Here is a 21,399-nt window from a genome sequence, read left to right as displayed (position 1 = left end):
AATCTAATGAGAAATGAAAAGATTTATAATATGTAAACCTTCACATTTAACATAAAACAATGAAAATGTTAATTTGTGAAGCATTAAAGCCAATTCAGGAAATAACTTTTATAAACTGTATATAAATGGATTGTGTTTTAATGCATTTCAAAGAGTTTTCAGAAAACCCTGGAAACCCCCTTAAAATTGTGGAGAACATATCTTCTAATCGTTCTTTAATCCATTAACTGTCCCCAGACAAATATTTCAATAATAATAAATATAAGAGAAAGGAAAGGCAGTATTCTTCAGCTGTAATCGCTCGTTTGACGTATAACAAGTCCAGGCCACACAGCGTTTCCTTTTATCATTATTTAATCTTTATTCACCGAGGTTGGGGGGGACAGACCTCCCCTGGCATTCCCATGTAAAGAGATGTCAATGACAAACACGTCCAACCAAACAAGAGAGGGTGAATAGGATTCCAGTCCATACATAAAATACATGTATTTACTATTTATCGAACCACCAGCATCCATTAGTCCCACATAGCATCCATCTGTGCTATTAAATATATAGAGATAACATCTGTGGAGGGATTTATTTACTGTATGTGTGTGTGAGGGGGAAGGAATTGGCAGAAAGGGTCGAGCTTATAGACGATAAGAGTGGTGTTGGGGGGCCAACGTTGAGTCATACCTGCAGTGCCCCCCCTTGCCTACATGATGCCGCAGGAGGACAAGGGGTTGGCGATCTGGCAGGTGCAGGCTGACTGGCAGTATTGGCGCACAGTCTGGTAGCAGCTGCGGTCGGCGTCCCCGCCCCACTGCACAGGCCCGTTGGGGTCAGAGGGCAAGCGGCTCAGGATGCTGGTGTTGATGGCCAGAGCAGCCAGGCCATAGTCAGTGAAAAGCACCGTCTCGCGCCGGCAGGTGGGGCAGGAGATGAACTTGTACTTGGGACAGGACTCGTAAAGGATCTGCAGGCACTCCTCGCACACCGAGTGCAGGCAGGAGAGGATACGCGGACGCTTGCCGGCGAAGTTGTAGGTGTGGCCGCAGGTGGGGCAGTCCAGGGGCTCGCAGGGCATGACGGGTCCCGAGCAAGTGGAAGAGGAGGAAGTGGAAGAGGAGGTGGAGGAGGAGCGCAGCACGTACTGGTTGACTATGACGTCCTCCATCTTGTACTGGAACTGGTGGTAGCAGATTTCATTGGCACTGGTTTTGCGCTGCGCCAGGAAGCTCTGCTCCCTGCGCGTCACAGGGGCCGGGGTGGACACCATCGGCCTGGGAGACACTGCTATGTCCAGGGTCAGGTCGCTGCAGGCCTGGTTGACGATTATCTCGCCCTCGCCTCCGCCGTCCCACGCCACTCTGGGTGGCGGGGCATAGCGTGGCTGCGTGACGGGCACGGGGCACTCTCTGGGGAACTTCTCCGACTGGATGATCTTGACGGTGTCCATAGGGATGGTGACGGGCTGACGCCTGAGGCAGGACATCCGCACGTTTCGTGGAGGTGGTGGTGAGAGAGAGATCAGCGCTGGATGCCTCTGCCTGGTTCTGCTCAGGGGGAAACGGATTGGGCTCCTTCTCTGAAGTCAGCCATTTGAAGGGACATGGGGACGGATGGTTGCCTCCATGTTTTCCCTCAGAGACCCCCCCTGGTGTACGCTCCTGTCAGCCTGAGTCTTTATGAGGGGAAGACAGATAGTGGAGCTCCGCCAGAGCAGCACAACCTGCAGCTCTCACTCTGTCACAGCTTATAAGTGGATGATTTAACAGTCCGGCTTACAGAACCGAACCAGTGTTGATGACTTTAAGATTGATTCTTGTGCTGTCTCTGACGTCTAGTTACAGAAACATATATTCACACACATTGACAGTTAGAACTTCAGCACAAAGATATGTTCTCACTCGGTGAACATCAATAAATAATCTCATATGCACACAGATGCTCACATATATACATACAGTACAGGATGGGGGGTTTCTGCGTTCACAGAGTGGGGGAGGGAGTGGGGGGTTGAATGCAGGCAGTTCAGAAAGGTCCAAGACGTATTGTTGTCTTTTACGAGATCCTGTGGCCTGCCAAGAAACTCTCTCCCCTTTTCATGTGTCTCACTTAAAACACTCGCTGAACTACCTGTGTTTGGCTACAACCTCTTTCTCATTGCTCGTGGTCCAGTTTGGTCAGGTGACCCTGTGCGACCCCTCCCAGCGGCTCGGTGATAAGAGGGAGGGAGGTCTTCTCTTGTTCCTATAATGCTCCAGAAAGCTGCTGGAATGAGCTCCAACAATCCTGAATTCCTCTAAGGTGGGAGTGAAGGGTGTTTTTTCCCTCTCAGCTGAGCAGCAGAAGTGGTAACGGTCAGAAAGATGCCTCTGTGCTTGTCTCCCTCTTTCAGCGAGTCCGACTTGATATCTGTCCTTTGGTCAATTCACCTGTGAAAACAGGAAAAAAGGAAACTTTTTAATATAAAATACAAATTTCTGCTCTGATAAACACAATGTTTTTCATCCTTCCATCATGGGGGGTACGGAGCCAATCCCAGTTGACATCAGACAAGTGGCAGTTGCTAATTTATAGCAGGGCCAACATACACCTGCTTTTACTCACATTCACACCCACAGACAATTTAGAGTCTTAATCTCCCAACTATAGTCTGCATGCCCAGTCGGAGAAACTCCATGCAGACCCGTGGAAAACATGTAAACTCCACACAGACAGACTCTTCAAACCAACCAGTTCTTATCACACTGACATATGTGTTCATTTTTCTCATTAAGTTTGATGTCATGATTGACAGCTGAGTCTGCCTTGGTCGTGTGCATGTGGGAATTTTGCTGCCACTGCTCCATCCCCCAATCAACTGTGGATTCTCATTCGAGATATTTTGGCTTTGACAGGAGGTGGAGCCGTGTTGTCCACCTTTATAGACAGTCTATGGTTTAGACCATCCCAACATGAACAGTGGTGGAAAAATATGGGAGCCATTCAGGGACTATACTTGGGAATGTGTCAATCATACTGAACCTGCAGCGTCCTCCCTTTCCACTGCAGCATTTCTGGAAAGAGGGTTAGGATTTTTTTGCTCTGTAGTTCGATCGTTCTGCTGATGATATAATGTACTTGGTTTGGAAATCATCTTTTCCTGAACACAAGCAAGACACACAAATATATAAAAATCTAGCCTTAATCCAGGATTTAAGATAAACTGAACTAAAAGACTATATTGACAAACAACCGGAAGCTAACGTCTACCACACACTGTCTTTTCAGAGCAGGTAATTGTGACACACGCTGCAGCCCTGCTCCCGTCATGGCTCCTGCTTCCTGTCAACACTCAATCACCTCGCGAGTTGCGTCAGTTCCACTCTGGCCTGAGTGGGAACAGGTTTTTAATTCTGCATGCAGAGCTTGTGTCGTACTGTGTGTGGGTTTATTAGAGAGGATGAGTTTTTAGCATGACCAAAACAATAGCTGCCAAACAACACAAAAGGGAGGATGACACATCTCTCATTCAGCGGCTGTCATGAGCGATGATTCATTCGAGAGAGAGAAATAAAAGAACTGAGCAGAGGAGGTGACCTACATGGTGAGGAGGAGAGAAAGAAAGAAAGAGGGAGTGAGCACAGTACTGGTCCTGGTTTCTATTTATGGTTTGTTTGTCCATGCACCTCTCAGTGGTTTCCTGCCCCCAACCTGTGCTGAAGATTGAATGAGAGAGATGTACCAGACCAGAGTGGATAGGTCCATTATTTTCACGTGACGCACTGAGCACATACATGTGATGCTGAGGAAGGTGTTTGTTTCTCCTCTCTCTTCTTTCTGCGCAAAGCTCTAGACGTATTTCCACACTCACACACACAGAGTCACCAACTGTGTTTCTGCATCCCTGCAGTGCTGCAACACTTCTCCTTAAAACATCCTCCTTCTTCTTTCTCATCTCACTGCATGCAACAATTTCACAGACATTTTGCAGAGGAATCAGAGACAAAACCACCCAGGTGCATCCCTTCTTACTGCTGTCAGAGGATATTTATGCAAGACATTTTTGAGAAACCACCATCAAGAATGTTTATATGATTACCTAACAGGCCCAAGCTAGAACTGAAGAATACAGTTATGGCTTCACTTGTGAGACCAAATCTTTCCTGCATCACCAGAGAATAATCCAAGATGATGGTGAATTTTATTTACATAATACACATCATACACCTTCCACTGTTATTGCAGATTATTTGTCATCAGTGTGTATGGTTCAAAAATAACATGACAGAACAAATCAGAATAAAAACAAATTTGACTGATCAAAAAAACCAAAAAAGTTCATACTTTAAATTACATAAGATATGTTCCGCTTAATCCTATGATTATCAGATTTTTCAATTTTTTACTTAAATGGTGATGTATAGTAAATCCAGCATTGTTTTCCCGTTAAAGAAATTCACATAATCATCTCTCTCTCTTTCTTTCTCTCAGATATTATACGTCCAGGTGGTTTGTGTGCTTGTAAAATGCTTTTGTGAGAATACTTTAGTCTGATCTTGGCTGATAGGTTTGAGTTGATAAAGCAGCCAGACTGCATGAGAGGAGCCTTTGAGCCTGGGGGAGATGAAGCAGCTAAAATTACCCTCTAATTTGGTGACAGTGCTATGAAAAGGGTTGATAACTGATGCAGACGACCCGCTGATGGGCCCACTTTGGCGCAGCCTCCTCCTCATCAACACAAGCCCTCTCTCTGGTTATATAAGGAGCTCATCTCAGGCCCATGCAGGCACCATATTACCACAGTGTAAACTGCTGCATCTCTCCCACAGTCTATCTGTGTGTGAGTGTGTGTGTGTGTGTGTGTGTGTGTACATAACTCTTGTTCCTCTCCCTGCAGAGGAATTATCACACTAATGAAATCATGGCAGGCATTTGACCTCGTCATCACAAGCAAGAGGAGGAAGAGGAGAGCTGACCACAGAGATGTCAGAGGAGTTTGTCTTAGCAACAAATTCCTCATGCCATTCAACAAACACACACACACATATCCCACCTAGAACATTCTCACTCTCAAACATCCTCCCGTCACGTACACAGAACCACCCTTTACATTCCAGTGGACGCACAAACAAACTGATAACAAGCAGACAGGAGCCGAGAAGAGGAATATTTCTAAATGTGCACACTATCAGTCCGTCTAGATTTACCTCTGCCTGATTAAACACACACACCTGACCTGCAGGAGAGGAAAAAACAAACATGCTCCACATGCCTGGAACATCTTTATCCTCCACACAAACACACACACACACACACATGATCTCACTGGATAGATTCCACCTGTGCAGATGGAAGAGCAGGAGAAGGGCACCATGTTCTCAATGAGTCATACAGAAACTGCACATCAGTCTGCATCCCTCCCTCTCTCTCTCTCTCTCTCTCTCTCTCTCTCTCTCTCTCACTCTCTCTCTCCCTCTTACCTCTCAATGAAAATCTGCCTCTTGATCAGAGCAGAGGGGTCTGGGTGTGGGTGCCCCCACACACCACATACCTGCAGTATGTCAGGTATGCCAGCTATGTTGAGATGTGTATCCACATTCGTGCCTCGGCTGGTAAAAAAACAGCATCCACCACATAGCTGCTTGAGTCTGTGTGGGCTTTAAATGCTCTATATTTTTGATTACATAACATATTTTGCGTAATCTGGGTACAAATCCTCAGATTTACTGTAGGGTTGTCGGCCACAGCTCCTCTCTCTGGCTGTCATGCTGCTTTCAGGGATTTAGTGAAATATTTTGAATTATTTGAATGCAGGTGGATGTCATATGAAAAGTACAATCCACAACGTGGTATTGTATAATGCACATGAGAGATGCAGCTTTTTATCTTGTTGGTTTTTATGTTTCTGCTTTTTGTAATCATCTGGTGCAGATGTAATAAGCAAAACCTGAAATGCAAATACTTGCGTTTCCCTGTGGAGTTTTGTACACCGTCATTTCCTGCAGAATATATTCACTGCACATGTAGCAGCAGGTTGGTGTAAGGCTAATGCACATAAAAGTACATTCTGATATTTCTGTCCTTGAAGAATCCAGCTTCAGATGTAATGTTTGTCTCAAAGGGATGATTGATATATTTACAGTCCATCCATCACACTGTTATTACCTGCAACATGTGCACTCAACACCTGCAGTCCAGTGTTTTCGCCTGCTAAGCGTGCGGGGAGGTTGCGTTCATTCATGGCAGACATCGGCCATTTTGCTTCACGATTCATTACAACTAAAGTGCCTTTTGTTCTCGCCTGTGTTGCCCCCACAGCAACATGGCAGAGCTGCACACAGGCAGAAAAATACAAACGAATAACCAGCATCTCTTTCCCGACACAGACCTCATGGAGGATTTATGAGGGAGAGGCTCAGCTCTGCAAAAGCACCGGTGACTTGACTGATTGAGGTGATCGATTTTTTACATGTGAAGGAGGCTGTCTCCGCGCTGGGTTGTTGATGTTGTGTGGACTTGATGGGGGTAGGTGGGGGGTCATCAGGGGGATAGAGGTGAGGTGGCTAAATTGTTTGGACGGTGTGAGATGAGGCAGCTTGAGCTTGTGGGAGGGGGGGGGGGGGCAGCAGTTATGCAATCGCAGCGTGGTGTACCCAGCACTGCAGCGCCAATGTATGGCCAACATAGAGATGCCTCAGTGCTGCTGACAACTACAGAACAGGCCGTCCCTGCCCTGTCCCTGTTACCCCCCTCCACAGTTCTGTCAAATGTCATAACCGCTGTGGACATGACACCTACGTGACACCATCCGCACCCACATTCATTCATCGTCACGGCCTGTTTACACATGTAAACCTTTCTGTTTGTCTGTTCAGATAAGTGGGTGTGTGTGGGCACGTATGCCTCCATTCATGCATGTGTGTGTGTGTGTCTGCAAAATGGAGGACCATGATGCAACAACCATGTAAATCCCAGCTCGGAGTAACAAAGCAAAGGGCAGAGATGTCTATTGTGTCCTTTCACAAAGAGAGATGAGTAGATGTCAGAATGCAACATACACACTCAGAGGGGCCCTGTACATCTGGAACATACAGATGACACAGACACAGAATATGAAGATTAACACAGAGAGATGGAGAGCCTCTCCTCATCCTCACCTTACGCTCTCATCTTGTTCCAGTCCTTTCTCCAGCCCTCCTCTTCCAGTTCTTGTCGATGTTGTTGATGCTTCCCTGTGATGATAAACCCAAGCTGCTCTGTCTCTTTGTTCAGGGGGATGTGTTGCCAGAGGGAGGATGCGCTCCTCTGCCCATTTGGCTCTAGCACGGTGAACGGCGAGCAGCAGCGAAGGCAGGAAAAGATGGAGGGGATGTAAGATGGAGGAGGCTGTTGTAAGGTGGATGCGTCATGTCTCAGGCTGCTTTCGTCGAGCTCTGCATCTTCTCCTGTCCTCCCTGGTACCTTCGTCCTTCACTCTCCCACCCTCACTCCTCCTCTGGTGAGCTGTGACTGAGCGTCTCCCTCTGGTATCACTCCCTCCATCTCTCTATTCTCTCTCTCCTCCTGAGCCTCAATTATTCTACCTTTTTTTGTGCAGTGACCTGAGGATCTGTGCTGCTTCTCTCTCTTTCTGTCTTTCTGTCTGCCCGTCTCTTTCTTCAGTGAAACACCTCCTTTCCTTCTGTTCCTCTCCTCTGTTGTTACCTCTCCTCTCGCCTCAGCTGTCGTTCATTACTCCTCTTCCTCCTCCTCTGTCTGCTTCAGTCAGTGCACAGTCACACATGCGCAGTGTTTTCACACATACATGCACTCACACACACACATGCACGCTCGCACACGCTCTCCCTCTCTGTCTCTGTGCTTCTGCTTCCCTCCTTATGCATGTGGCTTGTTTTTGCCTCCCCACCCCCTCTTCTCTCTCTCTCTCTCTCTCTCTCTCTCTCTCATACACACACACACACAGACACACACACTCTCTCTCATCCACTCTCTCTTACTGCAGCACACACTGCAGTGGCTCTGCAGACAGGATCACTGTTATTGGTTGCCAGAGAAAATATTTCAGCCGATGAGGAACGTCAACTATGCTACTCCCCCTCCCCACCTCCCCCCATGAATATATGCATCAACACACACACACACACACACACACACACACACACAGTTTTGCGCACACCAGCCAGACACACAGGAAGCACAGGAGCAAATAGATCTAATCTACACTGTGCAGCTCATCTCAGAATTGAAAACAAAACATAAATTCACTCTAAAATTAATTCTCTGACAGGATGATGCTGACTGGAGGCTGCAGCAGAAAAAAACAACAGACCCATCGCATTCAGCACCGACCACATGCATCGTGTTTTTATTTTTGTCGAGGCCTGGAAATGGATTCCTGCAAGCTCGGCCTAAAAGCACAAAATGTGAACAGTACAGCAGAGAGGTGTCATTTGCTTTCAGTCGTCCTTGACTTGACTGCTAAATCTGACACGGCTGAGTTTCTATAAATTCATTCAATGACTTGAAGGCAGCATCATAAGCTCCCACCACAGATCTGCACATGCAGTGATGTTGCATAACGAGGGTTTTGTATCTGCTGCTCAAGCCGCCATGCTGACCAATAAATAATCCTCAGATCAAATGCGTGATGTGACCTGTCAGTCATTGTAAAAGGGTTGTGTTTACAGAATGTGGCCATGACATGCATGATGTCATGAGAGCAATAAGTTACCAGTTGTAAAATACGATCCGATCACCTAATAGCTCCATTTTAGATTCGTTTGAGAAGTAAGCTGTCTGTGTATTAGTTCACTAAACTCTTCTGATGATTTTCAGACTTCTCAGAAGTGAGATGCTTGTGAAAAAGCCACAGAATCAGCACAACACATCACTGATGTAATGTGAGTTCCTCAAACTGGGGTTATGTGCTGTGCAGTTTTCTGTTAGGTTCCTATTTATTTGACCCCGCAGCCTTTTTTAGAAAATTTGTTCATCACCATTTTTAACTCCTGTGAAGTAATTGATTCCTTATTAATATCTTGCAGTTTTTTTAATGTTATTTTAAGATAAAGCAACACTTAACTTCAAGTCCCCCAATATCATGTTGATAAGTAATGTAATAAATGTTTTGTAACACAGAAAGAAGGTTGTTATTATAAACGATATGCCTGTGGACCGAAACATTACCGAAAAATGATTGAACTGTGCGTGCAGGACAAAGTCACAAAGCTGCTCTGTGTTTTCTCTTTTAATAATATTCCCACTGTCGCCTCAGAGGTAACATGTAGTTCAGGGATTAGGAATTGAAGACCTCTATAATTGTAGCTGCTGGGACAATGAGACCTGTCACATGCACCGAGGTTCCAAATGCTCTCAGGCATATTTCTGTCAACAAGGCCTGATTTCTAGTTCAGCTGCCGAGCACAAATACTCTGCATTTACCTCCATATACTCTTTATCTTTATATACAGTCTCTGGTTTTTTACATGCTTTTAAAGGTTGGACTTCATCTGTAATCATGATTGTAAAATTTAGCAAAAGTCTTATTCTTCAAACAGATGATGCACTATCTCAATCTCATAACATCAGGGCTGCACAAAAAAGAGAAAAGTAGTTTGGAGCCGACCCTAAGAAAAGGAAAAAAGAATATGTAAACTGACAGAAAATGTGTATTTGAAATACTTTACTATTATTTAAGAAAGGCCATGAATACTTGTCTGTCCCAAACCATCCAGTCTTTGCAATTTCCAAGGAACTCAAACACTGTCTGGTCTCCTCAGTACTCATCACAGTGGGTAAATGTTGACCTTTAACCGCTGCTTGTTTCACTAATGAGTCAAACAGATATGAAGCGATATGCAGCTGGTGGAGAATTATGCAGGGATAAAAGAGATAAACGATAAGAGATGATATAAATATTTATGGCAGCATTACAGTGGATATATCTCAAGATATGCAGCATATTAGAAAAGGATCATGTGTTTGTTATTCCACATTTATTTACCAAGCACACAAAAGAAGAATCATTTACACTGGGTGAGAGCAGATTTAACCAGATGTTTAAAAGCAGCAGCCACCAGGGGGCAGTAAAGAAGGTTAGTCAGACTGACTGAGTAATTCACAACCTCTGTTTCCTGAGAAGTTTTTATTCATTAACACCTGAAATAACAAACGGTATGGGTGCACAGATTTCAGAGGTGACACCACTCATGGACTTTGAACACACTTAATGGGGGAAAAGGCCTTCGGTAGAATGAGGTAGCTAATACAGAAATTGTCAGGAATTTAAAAATATTTTGTACATAAACCTACATTTTCAACGTGTCATTTATATTTATTATGTGATGTCTTTTTCCAGGATTTAAGGCAGCACATTGAAATAAAACACAATAATATTTTAAAAAAAGGGTCGGGGTTGGTTTATTTTACTTTTCCATGTAAAATAGAAAGAAGCATTTCCACTGATCAGACCCAGAAACTGGTTTTAATGCTGTGGCTGAGTGGTGACTAAGTTGAGTTAGAATAAGTGTTGTCATGATTGCTAATGCTAAAAGCAAAATCCCGTCACTTAAATATAAATTACCGTATAGCAAGTGGAGTGAGGTGAGTTTCTTTAACCATAAAACCCATGGAAGAAAACGGCCACGGCCAGGAGGATGAGGGCGTTCGCGTTGACGACGTTCCTCCATAGAGGCTTCTCTGTGGTGTCTGTGAGCTTTTTCTGCAGCTCTGCCTGCTCCTCTGGACTCAGCTTGGGGGCGTTTTTCTGCTCCAGGCCACAGAAGCACATCACTGCCTTCTTGCAGAAGCCGGGCTTGTCCACAGGTTCTGCGACGGAGGAAAAATCGGTGAGGAAAACCTACCAATGTGCACTTGTGTGTGCCTGTAGTATATGTCTGCTGATTACCTTCTATTTCCAAAGAGTCGCAATCTTTGTTTTCAACCCAGTCGTCCTGCTCCAGATCCACTCTCTTCTCAGTCGAGTTCCTCAGGCTCCAGCAAAGTCGATACAGCTAGAAAAACAACCAAACGAAATATTTATAACGTTTGTCATGGCAGTGTCCTTGTGAAAATGGCTTGGGGTAAATCAATGATTCATCTGGCCTTATCTCGCAGCAGCAGTCACGTACGTGTTTGTCCTCAATGGGTTTTGTCATGAGAGAGACGGCCAGGATAATGACACAGGACGTCACAAACAGGATGATGGAGAAGTAGAGGTAGTGGACTCCGCATATGATGGTGGGGCAGTTGCTGGGATTGACGCAGCTGCCTGTGCCATACGCAAACTCGGCTATCATCCTGGACAGGCCGATGAGCAGGCCAATAGTGAGGCCGTAAAATGCACCCTGAGGAAAGACAGAAGCTTAGACACATGGATGTAAACTGTGATTGTAAAAATTACAATCATGGGGTAGTATTTATATTTTTTGCAGAGATAAGAAACTTTATTCTGATTTCATTTCTGTGGGATGAATATGAATTTATAGCTGAGTACTATTCCATTATGACTCGGCAACAAAAAGCCACCACATCATGCATACTGTTGTTGACAAGTCATGAAACATGTTTATCGAGAAACCAGGAAATCAGCTGATCGTGTGCATGACGTCAGTGTTTCACTAATGTGACAATCATATAATAATCAAACAGAGGCTACGTGTTCACATTTCAAATGAAAAGGCTTTTCATGTTTTTTCAACAAATAACATATTATGTCCATGATATTCAGCTGCTTGTCAGAAATGTAAGACGCTCGATTGCACAAAAAGTCAGAAGAAGTAGTAAAAATATATTGCAATTGACCTGTGGCCATAAGATCTTCATAAAAGACTGTTTGGCCGCACAGAAGCTCCCAGAGAAAACCCACGTGAGCACGAGGAGAAAAGTCAAACACTAAGCTGAAAGGAAGTTTCTGTGGTGTCAACTCTTCTTGCTGTGAGGCAACATGTCACCCTAAACCATCATGTTAAACACTCCAAGTACTTGATCGGCCATAGCGTGTCACAGAGCCACTGACTTGGTTGTAGAGTCCAACACATAACAAGTGAATTGTGTAAATAAATTGAAATTGATTGAGAAACTCACAGCCTCATTGACACGTTTGCAGAAGATGGCCAGCAGGAAAACGGCTGCAATGGGTGGTGTGAGGTAGCTGGTGATGGACTGGATGTAGTCAAAGAGCTGACCGCTCTGGGCAGACTGCACCACAGGGATCCAAGCTATGCTCACAGCAATCAGGACCAAGATAAACACTCTACACACAGCCAAACACACACATGGGAAAAGTAGCAATCAGGAATTAAAATAATAATCAGAAATCAAATTGAACTCAACCCCCGAACATGTTTTACCTGCCGGCAATCATGAGTTCCTTTTCACTGGCTGTGCGGCGGATCTTGGTGTAGATGTCCATTGTAAAGAGAGTACTGGCACTGTTAAAGATGGACGTAAGTGAGCTCATCAGTGAGGCCAGCATAACAGACAGCATAAGACCTCTTAGACCTGGAACAGACGGAATAACAGATTGAAATGGAGAACTAGATAACTTACAGAAAAAGGCATCAGACAAATCTCTGCATGCAACCGACCATTGGGCATGAGATCCACCACCAGTTTGGGATAAGCAATGTTGGTGCAGCCCACACTGGTCCCACAGAATTGTTCACATTGTTCTGGCTCCACACACGCAACCTCATCTAGAATGCAACAATAAGATCAGCAGGACATTTAGAATATTTAAATCCTTCATTATCTCTGTGGTAATTAAGAAAAACACACTGACCGGTGTAGAGGATCCTACTAATCATTCCAGGGAAAACCATGAGGAACATGGGCAGCAGCTTCAGGTAGCCACATAGGATGCAGCCGGCCTTAACGTGAGATAAGTTCTTGCCTGAGAGGCAGCGCTGGACAATGACCTATGGAAAGAAAGACAGAGCCATTATCCATCCATCCATCCGTTTTATTCTGCTTGGCCCGCTAGGGTCGTGGAGGTAGCCAGTCGAGTATTGTTTCCCAGGCGTCCCTCTCCTTAGCCACATTCTCCAGCTCTTCCTAGGGGATCCTAAGACACTCCCAAGTCAGATGGGATATGTAGTCCCTCCAGCAAGTTTCAGGTTTACACTGGGTTTTCCTCTGGTAGGGCGTCCCCTATAGACCTCCAATGTAAGGCGCCCAGGAGGTATCTTGACTAGATACTGGAACCACCTCATCTGTCCATTTTTGATTTGAAGTTCACTACCCAGGGCTCGTGACCATGAGGGTTGGAATGTGGGCCAGTAAATCAAAAGCATTGCCTTACAGTACGACGCTGATGCCGCACCGAGCTGCCTGTCCATCTCGTGCTCCATCTTCCCCTCATTAGTGAACAAAGACCCTGAGATACCTAGACTCCTTCACTTGGTGCAGCAAACCACCCCCAACCAGGAGAGAGCAATCCACTGTTTTCTGGCAAAGAGCCATTATGCAGTTAGTGCTAAATGGTTGTGAACTCCAAACTATTCTTTACGTCTCAGGTTCAACTCAAAATATTTGCAGAGTAAACACTTAAGGCATGCTCACTGAGCAATTACTCTCTTTTGTTAACTGAACAGGAATAAAGGGAAACTGACCATAAAGTGTTTGTGTGTATTTTTTACATCTTATCTTATCGTACAACTAAAAGCAGGCCAACTAAGGCCACTTTAGTGCTGTCCAGCAAAAACAGGAGAGATAAAGATACATTATGTGTGTACAAGTGGGCTGTAATCAGTTGAATGAGTTGGTGTGTGTGCGCTGTTGTGATCGTGGATTGTTGGTAGTGTTTCGAAATGTATTACCTCATCAAAGGAGGTTATGGTGGTTGCTGTTGTCAGTTGGTCTGCTTGTCAGCAGGATAACGCTAAAGTTGCAGAACAGATTTTCTCAAAACTTGGTGGAAGGATGGGACACGTGCCATGGAAGAACCCATTAAAATGTTAGACCCAGGAGTTGTTTTTTCCAATTTCTTTAACATTGTAAGACTTTGTTTCGCAGAAGACATTTTCACCAAATTCCCAGGGAATGATTCATGGATCGTGTAAGAAAACATCAACAATAATTAAAAGACAAAGGCCCTGACAACTCTGCTGATTTGCTTGACTGACCTGATCAGTGCACCAGTACCAGGTGGCCTGAATGGTGAGTCCGAACACCAGGCCAGGCCACGGCAGGTCACCCGTTATTGCATTCCTAAAAATATGGAAGGAGTCTGCCCGAGGCTCGTAGCAATTTGCACTGATGTTAGCCGTCATTGAAGGGATTGCCTCCATGTAGCGCTCCTGGAAACGCTCATAGCCTCCCACCTCATTGAAAGCTGAAGATATGTGAACAAATTAGAATAAAGTCGATTTTTACTTCACAGACTGGGTTTTAGCTATCACAACCACAGAGTTAAAAAAAACAATACAATATTACCAAAGCCCATAAGGATGAACGATCCAACAACCATGATGATGGTCTGTAGGGTGTCTGTGTAGATCACAGCAGCCAATCCACCTTAAATACACAACAATAATTCTATCAATCAACACATTTATCTCCACTAAATTACATAATCTAATATCTGGGGAAAATAAATCAACTAATGTTCATACATGATCCAATTCTTCCTGCCAAATTAGCTAATCAGTGCATAGAGATGTTATGTAAATTACGTTTCACTGCTTAACCTGCAAAGCTAAAGTTCATGTGTGGATTCATTGTCACAGAACAGCAACAGAAGGCCACTCTCTGCTTATCACAGTCCACGGGTAATTAACCACAACAACACACCACAGATAAACTGGCCAGGAGAAGGAGTTTGCATGTGCATCTATATGTCTATGTATGGCCTTACCTTTACCCCCAGTCATGGTGCCATTCAGAAAGTAAGATAAGATTCCTCTGGCTGCTGTTTACGAGTTTTATGCCGGTCTATTAGTTCAGTGTTAAAGGAAGCGAGTGCATCCTGAGTGAACAGACCTGTGACGGTGTACAAGGCGGTGATCGATAGTAGCATGACAACAGCGAGGTAGATATTCAGTCCAAGTGCCTGGTTGATGAAGATCGCTCCAGAGAACATGTCAGCCTGAGAGGAGTAGAAAAGACATATCACATATAATCCATAATGTCCAACACTGTGGATGGATGAAATAGAAATATTGCATTTGAGTGACGTCAGCTGATAGGGCATAGCTGAGGCTAACTTACCGAGATCTTGGTGAAGACATACAGGAAGAGGGAGAGCACAGAGAGATAGATGCGAATACGATGACCCCCAAACCTCCTCTTCAGGTACTCAGGCATGGTGACAATCTTAACACACCCAAAAATCATGAAGTTTAAATAAGCTTTCAACTCTCTCACTGTAAAATCGAACATCAGTTCACAACAGATGGAAATGCACATGTGGAAAGGGGAATAGATTTGTGAGTGCTTTTTTTATGTCCAAAATATTTGTTGTGTTTACCCCAGCTTTTATGTAGATAGGCACAAAGATCCATCCCAGAATAACGACCACGATGAGAGCCTGAAACACACACACACACGCATGAGGATATAAACAACAAGCAATCACCATTTATGGCAAAAGTTGAATTCTGATGTTCCGTACTCGGCCAAGTGACACATTTATCAGCTCACATGAGATGACGCATGTGTGTTACAGATCAGAGATACATTTGTGTAAGAAGTGATAGCTGGGAAATTGGCCCATCATCTGCAATTATACTCACATTCCATTCAAATCCACCAATGGCTATTCCTGAGGCCGCCGCAGTCCCAGCGATTCCTACAAAGTGGCCACTGCCGATGTTGCTGGCAAACAGTGATGCTCCGATCTGTGGAGTGAAACGTTAAATATGATGTAGATGCACAATTTTCAAAAGTTAAAACAGCAAAAACATCCGGTGGAACTTTCACTTGTTAACTTTAATTTGTGTGTTGCCAATTGAAGTACCTTCTTCATAAACTCATTAACCCTTATATCTTTTCAGTGCAGTGAACCAATGCTCCTTTGTTATTGATTCACATTTCTTTGTCAAGTGGATTTGAAAGTACAGATATTTAATGTCCAGTAACTAAGTAAATGTATTTCGTTACATTCCACCACTGCAGAGTCCACATTGAAGTGCATCAATAATGACAGAGGTCTAAGGCTACTGTTTATTTCTGTCTTGGAATACCAATGAGTTGCCAATCACTCTTCTAGGTTAAGTAATATAAAGAGTCATGGGGTGTCCCATTAGCATTTGTTAGCTGTAACACTGTTTAATGATTAATTATAGCGCTGTCTAATAATTATAAATGAATATCAGTCATGATGACGTCCCAACATCCCTGTGTTCCTGCTGATGCACCACGGTGGTGACACTGTCCCATGGTGTGTGTTGTGGTGTGTCACGTAACCAGTGTAATTAATAACTAGCCCACCAGATGATACCCACTCCTGTAAGTGCTTTCTTAAGATCATTGCAATCATATTTTATACCACCAATTAGTACAGTAAGCATGTGTCTCTGCAGCCATTATTGCTGTGTGATGACTGTAAGAGATAGATCTCAACAACCATGGAAGTGACTCTCTGATCAATGAGTTACCCACCGGCCACCACACCATGCTCCTCCCTGCGAGGAAGAAGCCCCCGACAGTGGATCGGTTGGTGCGAACCATCGCCTGCAACGTGAGACAGGGACATTTTAGAGGAACAAACAAAACAACAGTATGTCACACACTCTACTCCAACACTCCCTGCACATTTGTTAATGATTACATTTTATTTCATTGTAAAGCTGCTGTAATACTGATCAAGAGGAAAAGAGAATCAAACACATTAGCAAATCACAGTACAATTATTGCAATAAATGATGAATATTTAACAAAGTAAGTTTAAAAATCCTCTGATCTAATGTAAAACAATTATTAAAGGTTGTTAAGTAAGATAATATAATTGCACAATACAAGTGCACTCTGCTCTGTTTCCAAGTTTCTGCTGTGAAGGTGTTAAGACAACTTTGTTCTCAAAAGTGAGAAGCGTCCATAAATAATGATTATATTGTGTTCTCCCACAAATGAAATAATATATATTATTAATATATATATATTCAAAATCACTTTATACATTTGTTTAAATAAGTTTTATCATTATCAGGATTATGACATTTTCCACCGTGGCCCCAAACAGACAGAATCTCTCACAGCTATAAAGCAGAAGAGGAGTTAACTATTCACAGGCAGGAAGGATTCAAAGAATGTTAATCTGAAACTGGAGAACTCACCCATACTCCGACAGCCAACACAACAAGAAAGTAGATCACAATGACGGAGATATCTGCTGCATTGTTCAGGGCCACAGTGGTCACGTTGCTTCCCATGTTGCTTCTCATGCTGGTCCTTGTGAGGGACCATCCAAAGTAGTCTTGAGACATCTTGGCCGAGAGTGTGACCAGAGAACAGGAGAGTTTCTGTTGTCGCACCTCTTTGACTGAAGCACCTGCCTCAGACTGACTTTATGTACCTGGGTCCTGCCTGATAGAGAGAGTGTGTGTGTGTGTGTGTGTGTTTGTGTGTGTGTGTGTGTGTGTGTGTGAATGAGTGTCGGAACGAGATCATCATCCAATAAATGACCAGATCTGGTGTTATTGGTTGTATCTGGATGTACAAATAAACCTGGCTGGCCAACATGAGTGTGCATGTGGAAATTAAATGTGTAAAAATGTTTAACCTTTTATCAAATAATGCTGTTTAACATTAACCCACAAGGAAATGGCTCATTGACATGGCTATTCAAAAACACATGATGGCAAATATATAGATATACAGATATACAGATATAACAAGAACACAACAGAATTTTCCTTTAAATTGTAAAAATAAAACTGTGCTATTCTTAAAACACAACTGAATGACTGCTCATAATGGAAGTAAAACTATTTTACTTTACTTTATGTATTTATGTTTGTAGGATGAAAGATCAATTAGCTGTATCAATTGGTTATAAAATATGATTATGAATTACTTGAGAATATTGCTGTCAAAGCAAGGCGTTTACCTTTGAGCTATAAGACCTGCCAATGAGGAAATATTTTCACATTTACTGTAAGTCGATGACAAATAAAAGGCACTTAACCCTGACTAACCCGCCCTAAGTGAAGAACACCAAACATCCTCATACACTCCTGAGTTTCTGTGTTAATTATTAGTCTAAAGGCCGAAGTTTGAGAGAAGCAATAAACAGAGATGTTGACGGTCGTGTTTGGTTTTTAAAAACATTTCATTCATCAGTTTTCATTGTGTAGATTCTGACTGTATCTCAATCAAGGCCAAGCAATCTATTCATGTCTGTCTCGCACTTATACTTTTAGATAAAAAGGAAAATTCACCAGAATTAGGTCGACACATCTTTGCTCATGTGATGGAAAAAATTAAAAAATGAACCATATCTATCTTTTGCAAGATATATTGGTAAGAGGTGCAAGAGATTGTTCAGTTTGAGCTGCAAAAACATATTTTACCAAATATATCATAGAAATAAGTTGTTGTACCCATCTTTGGACACAAGGTGGAATTGTTGTCCTCAAGATTTCAGTTTTTGAGACAGTTTCATTCAGAAACAACATTTAAACAAACACGTCCAATCTGGAAAATCACCAGATGCTGGACAGAATCAACAAAAGCCTGACAGTGAACCTGGGAGGTAGCTAAATTGTTTGTGGGAACCTGTACTGGTGTGAGGACATTCTTTGTCCTCTGAACCAGTGTTGTTCCCATCACCAGTACTGATTGTGTATTCAAAGAAGCTTCCTGCAAAAACAATACATTGAAAAACAAAAAAATGCTAAAATATATGTAATATTGATGAAAAAATAATGGAAACGAAAACTTTAAATATTCAGTTTCTGTGATTGTCATCATATTATATACCCCTCACCCCAAGGCCTTATTATCTGTACAACTATAAAGACTTTCAGCAGCCTCTAGGTGTCTCTGCAGGACAGTAACGGAATCTGTGACACAGGAGTTTATACCAATGAGATGCAGACATTTCATATATTTATTTACGGTCATTTTGCATCATGTCTGAGAACAAATCACACAGTAGTATTGATTTCACATTCATCCACCAGGTGTTTACACTCACGTTGGATGATCAGACTGCTTCTCTTCAGACTGTCTTGATTGACAGCTCCCTCACTCTCCTGCTTTAAATCAGATGACATCGTCCCACATCCGGTCTGACTGCAGGTCTAATCAGCCAGAGACATTATACACAGTGTACCTGCTGTGGCTGTGCAACTGAACCTTTAGGGCATCCTGGTCATTGGCAAAGGCTCCAGCAAATTCCACACATTTATAGATATTAATTCCCTAAATATGTTGATTACACACAATCAAAGCAAAACTATAATAAAATTCTTGTTATTAAATGTCCGTGAAAAATGATCTATCAAGATTTAGTTTGCACTCCTGTAATCCTGAAGCACTGAGGATTTCAAATTACTCCAGAATACGAAATTAATGAAAATATTAATTTCAATTTCAATAGTAATAACAGAGAAACAAACAAAACCATAAGAAATTACCACAGTGCTGGCTGTTGTGGAGAGGAAGACATAATGGGGGTGAGATGAGCGAGTTATCAGGCCAGTATTGTTACAAATGGCTGCTTGAAATCTCTAAATGGGGACAATCAATATTCACTTGAATGAGAATCAATCACTGGAATGAGGCCAGCGCTCAGTGGGGATTAAGGCTCAGTCACACCTTCTGATTTCAGACCCAGAGAGGAGATCTCTGCCCTCCTCTAACACCTCCACACAGGTCAATGTTTTCTAAGACGTGTTTGACTTCATGAGGCTCAGTTTAAATCTATTTTCCTCCAAGACGAGAAATCTGATCACAAAGCTGGCGAGTGCCTGAGTGGTGTTTAAAATGCCTCAGAGCCGATCAGATCAGCAAATAGCAGCGAGACAGCAAACAAACAGTGCTGAGTAGTGCGAGCAATTGATCTCTGGCAGGAGTCGGCTGCTCACACACAGCAGACTGTAGTCTATATGAAAATGTGAAAAAATACAGTAGTTGTCCTAAGCAGAGCAGCGATGTGTGTGTGTGTGTGTGTGTGTGTGTGTGTGTGTATTCTGAGATGAGTGTCCTGTGGTCAAGACAGACACAAATGTGTCTTACATGAACTTCTCCATGTGTCTACATGTATGATCCAGGCGGAGGGGCCCATGGACTGGAGCAAGGATACAAACCCCTCAGGCCTCAGACTGCAGATGTATGGGCAATATTTATCTCGTGGCTTCAAGTTACTGCTTCACATTGTGCTTTGTCCATGCTTCAGCTTCAAAAAGTTAAAGTTAAACTAGTTTTTACATTCCCAATGCAGCCTTAAAATACACCACGGCACTTTAAATATGTGTATATCATTTATGCTTTTACATTTAGCTTTATTTATGCGAGTTTGCATTATTATTTAGCTAAGAATATAATAATGATAATAGTTGTTGTTATCATTGTTGTTGGATTATCATTGATAAACTGATTATTTTTTTAATCCAAGAACAAAACCGGATTCAGGTCAACACCAATGTCAGTCAATAGGAAACATGTGGAGACTGGCCTGGAACTGGGTCACCACATTCTGATAACCCTTGTACACTCAAATGGGCTGAGGACGTAACTACTAATATATCTTATAGTTCACATACTGATTTAAGAAACTTCACTTCCACTGATACAAATGATTGGATGTATCTACTGCACAATCACTTAGCAGTAAAGAAAGACGTGCAGAGTTCACTTGTAGGTCAGCATAACTTCTTTGCAGAAGTTCAAGAGTAATCACTGCATCATTTCTGGGCATGGTTCCATGTTCTGTGACAGAGGGGCCTTGTAACCACAAGCCATGACACAGACTGAGGGGCTTTCACACAAGGAGCTGTAGATCTGTGCAGGGAAGACAAGGGTGAAGGAAGTGCCTTCTGGTGATCAGATGGAACTTGCACACACAGGCCCCCCAGGGGCTGGTCGTTAGAAGGGAGGCTCACCAATGATGCCCCCCCCCCCCCCCCCCCCCCCCCCGCTGATCACACTGAGGTGCATGTGAGCAGGAATGTGGGAGAAGACACTCAAACATTATTCTTCAGCTCCCAGTGACATTTTCTCTGAGCCTCATTTGCTGACAGTTTAGAAAAAGAGGCTCCCAAAACGAATGGATGGATTGTAGGGCCACATGATGAGTAAAAAATAACTGATTGAAATGAATACTTAGCCTATCTATCTATCTATTTATCTATCTATCTATCCATCGGTCTGTTTGACTGTCTACCTCTTCATTTTGTCATTTTGTTGGCCACTAGGTGGCGCAGTCACACAGCCCTGCAGAAATGATGCATCACTGTGACGTGAGGGACAATAAACTGAAAGAGCTCT

At 43.2% G+C, this 21,399-nt stretch overlaps 2 protein-coding genes across 3 annotated transcripts; both read right to left on the bottom strand.

Annotated features, from left to right (window-relative positions):
• Positions 1-336: 336 nt before the first annotated feature.
• rnf208 (ring finger protein 208) lies at positions 337-7,992 on the bottom strand. Of its 2 annotated transcripts, none has more exons than XM_069513634.1 (2): positions 7,128-7,992; positions 337-2,420 (listed from the first exon to the last, which is right to left on the bottom strand). In XM_069513634.1, exon 2 carries the CDS (start codon positions 1,475-1,477, stop codon positions 698-700), a length of 780 nt encoding a protein of 259 aa, XP_069369735.1. In that variant the 5' UTR covers positions 1,478-2,420; positions 7,128-7,992; the 3' UTR covers positions 337-697. The 2 variants fall into 2 exon arrangements, with proteins under 2 accessions (XP_069369735.1, XP_069369736.1); XM_069513635.1 differs by lacking the exon at positions 7,128-7,992 and adding an exon at positions 5,451-5,578.
• Positions 7,993-9,874: 1,882 nt separating this feature from the next.
• Positions 9,875-17,543, bottom strand: slc5a1 (solute carrier family 5 member 1). Its single transcript, XM_020081631.2, has 15 exons — positions 17,244-17,543; positions 16,570-16,641; positions 15,702-15,806; positions 15,437-15,496; positions 15,178-15,282; positions 14,950-15,055; positions 14,404-14,484; positions 14,094-14,302; positions 12,752-12,887; positions 12,558-12,665; positions 12,321-12,471; positions 12,055-12,223; positions 11,100-11,315; positions 10,877-10,982; positions 9,875-10,797 (listed from the first exon to the last, which is right to left on the bottom strand). The coding sequence occupies exons 1-15, from the start codon at positions 17,391-17,393 to the stop codon at positions 10,583-10,585; spliced, it is 1,989 nt and encodes a 662-aa protein (XP_019937190.2). The 5' UTR covers positions 17,394-17,543; the 3' UTR covers positions 9,875-10,582.
• Positions 17,544-21,399: the final 3,856 nt, after the last annotated feature.

The sequence above is a fragment of the Paralichthys olivaceus genome, chromosome 18 (assembly GCF_024713975.1).
Source record: "Paralichthys olivaceus isolate ysfri-2021 chromosome 18, ASM2471397v2, whole genome shotgun sequence".
Classification (NCBI taxonomy): domain Eukaryota; kingdom Metazoa; phylum Chordata; class Actinopteri; order Pleuronectiformes; family Paralichthyidae; genus Paralichthys; species Paralichthys olivaceus.
The sequence above is the reverse complement of the archived record's forward strand: the minus strand, read 5'-3'. Positions and strand labels throughout refer to the sequence as shown.

Excerpts from the sequence above, each read along its gene's own strand:
- slc5a1 (XM_020081631.2), bottom strand. The coding sequence starts at position 17,393 with ATGTCTCAAGACTACTTTGGATGGTCCCTCACAAGGACCAGCATGAGA. Across the intron at positions 15,807-16,569 it reads GGAGCATGGTGTGGTGGCCG|ATCGGAGCATCACTGTTTGC; the intron begins GTGGGTAACTCA and ends TTCACTCCACAG. Across the intron at positions 10,798-10,876 it reads CGACTCTTTGGAAATAGAAG|AACCTGTGGACAAGCCCGGC; the intron begins GTAATCAGCAGA and ends CCTCCGTCGCAG.
- rnf208 (XM_069513634.1), bottom strand. The coding sequence starts at position 1,477 with ATGTCCTGCCTCAGGCGTCAGCCCGTCACCATCCCTATGGACACCGTC.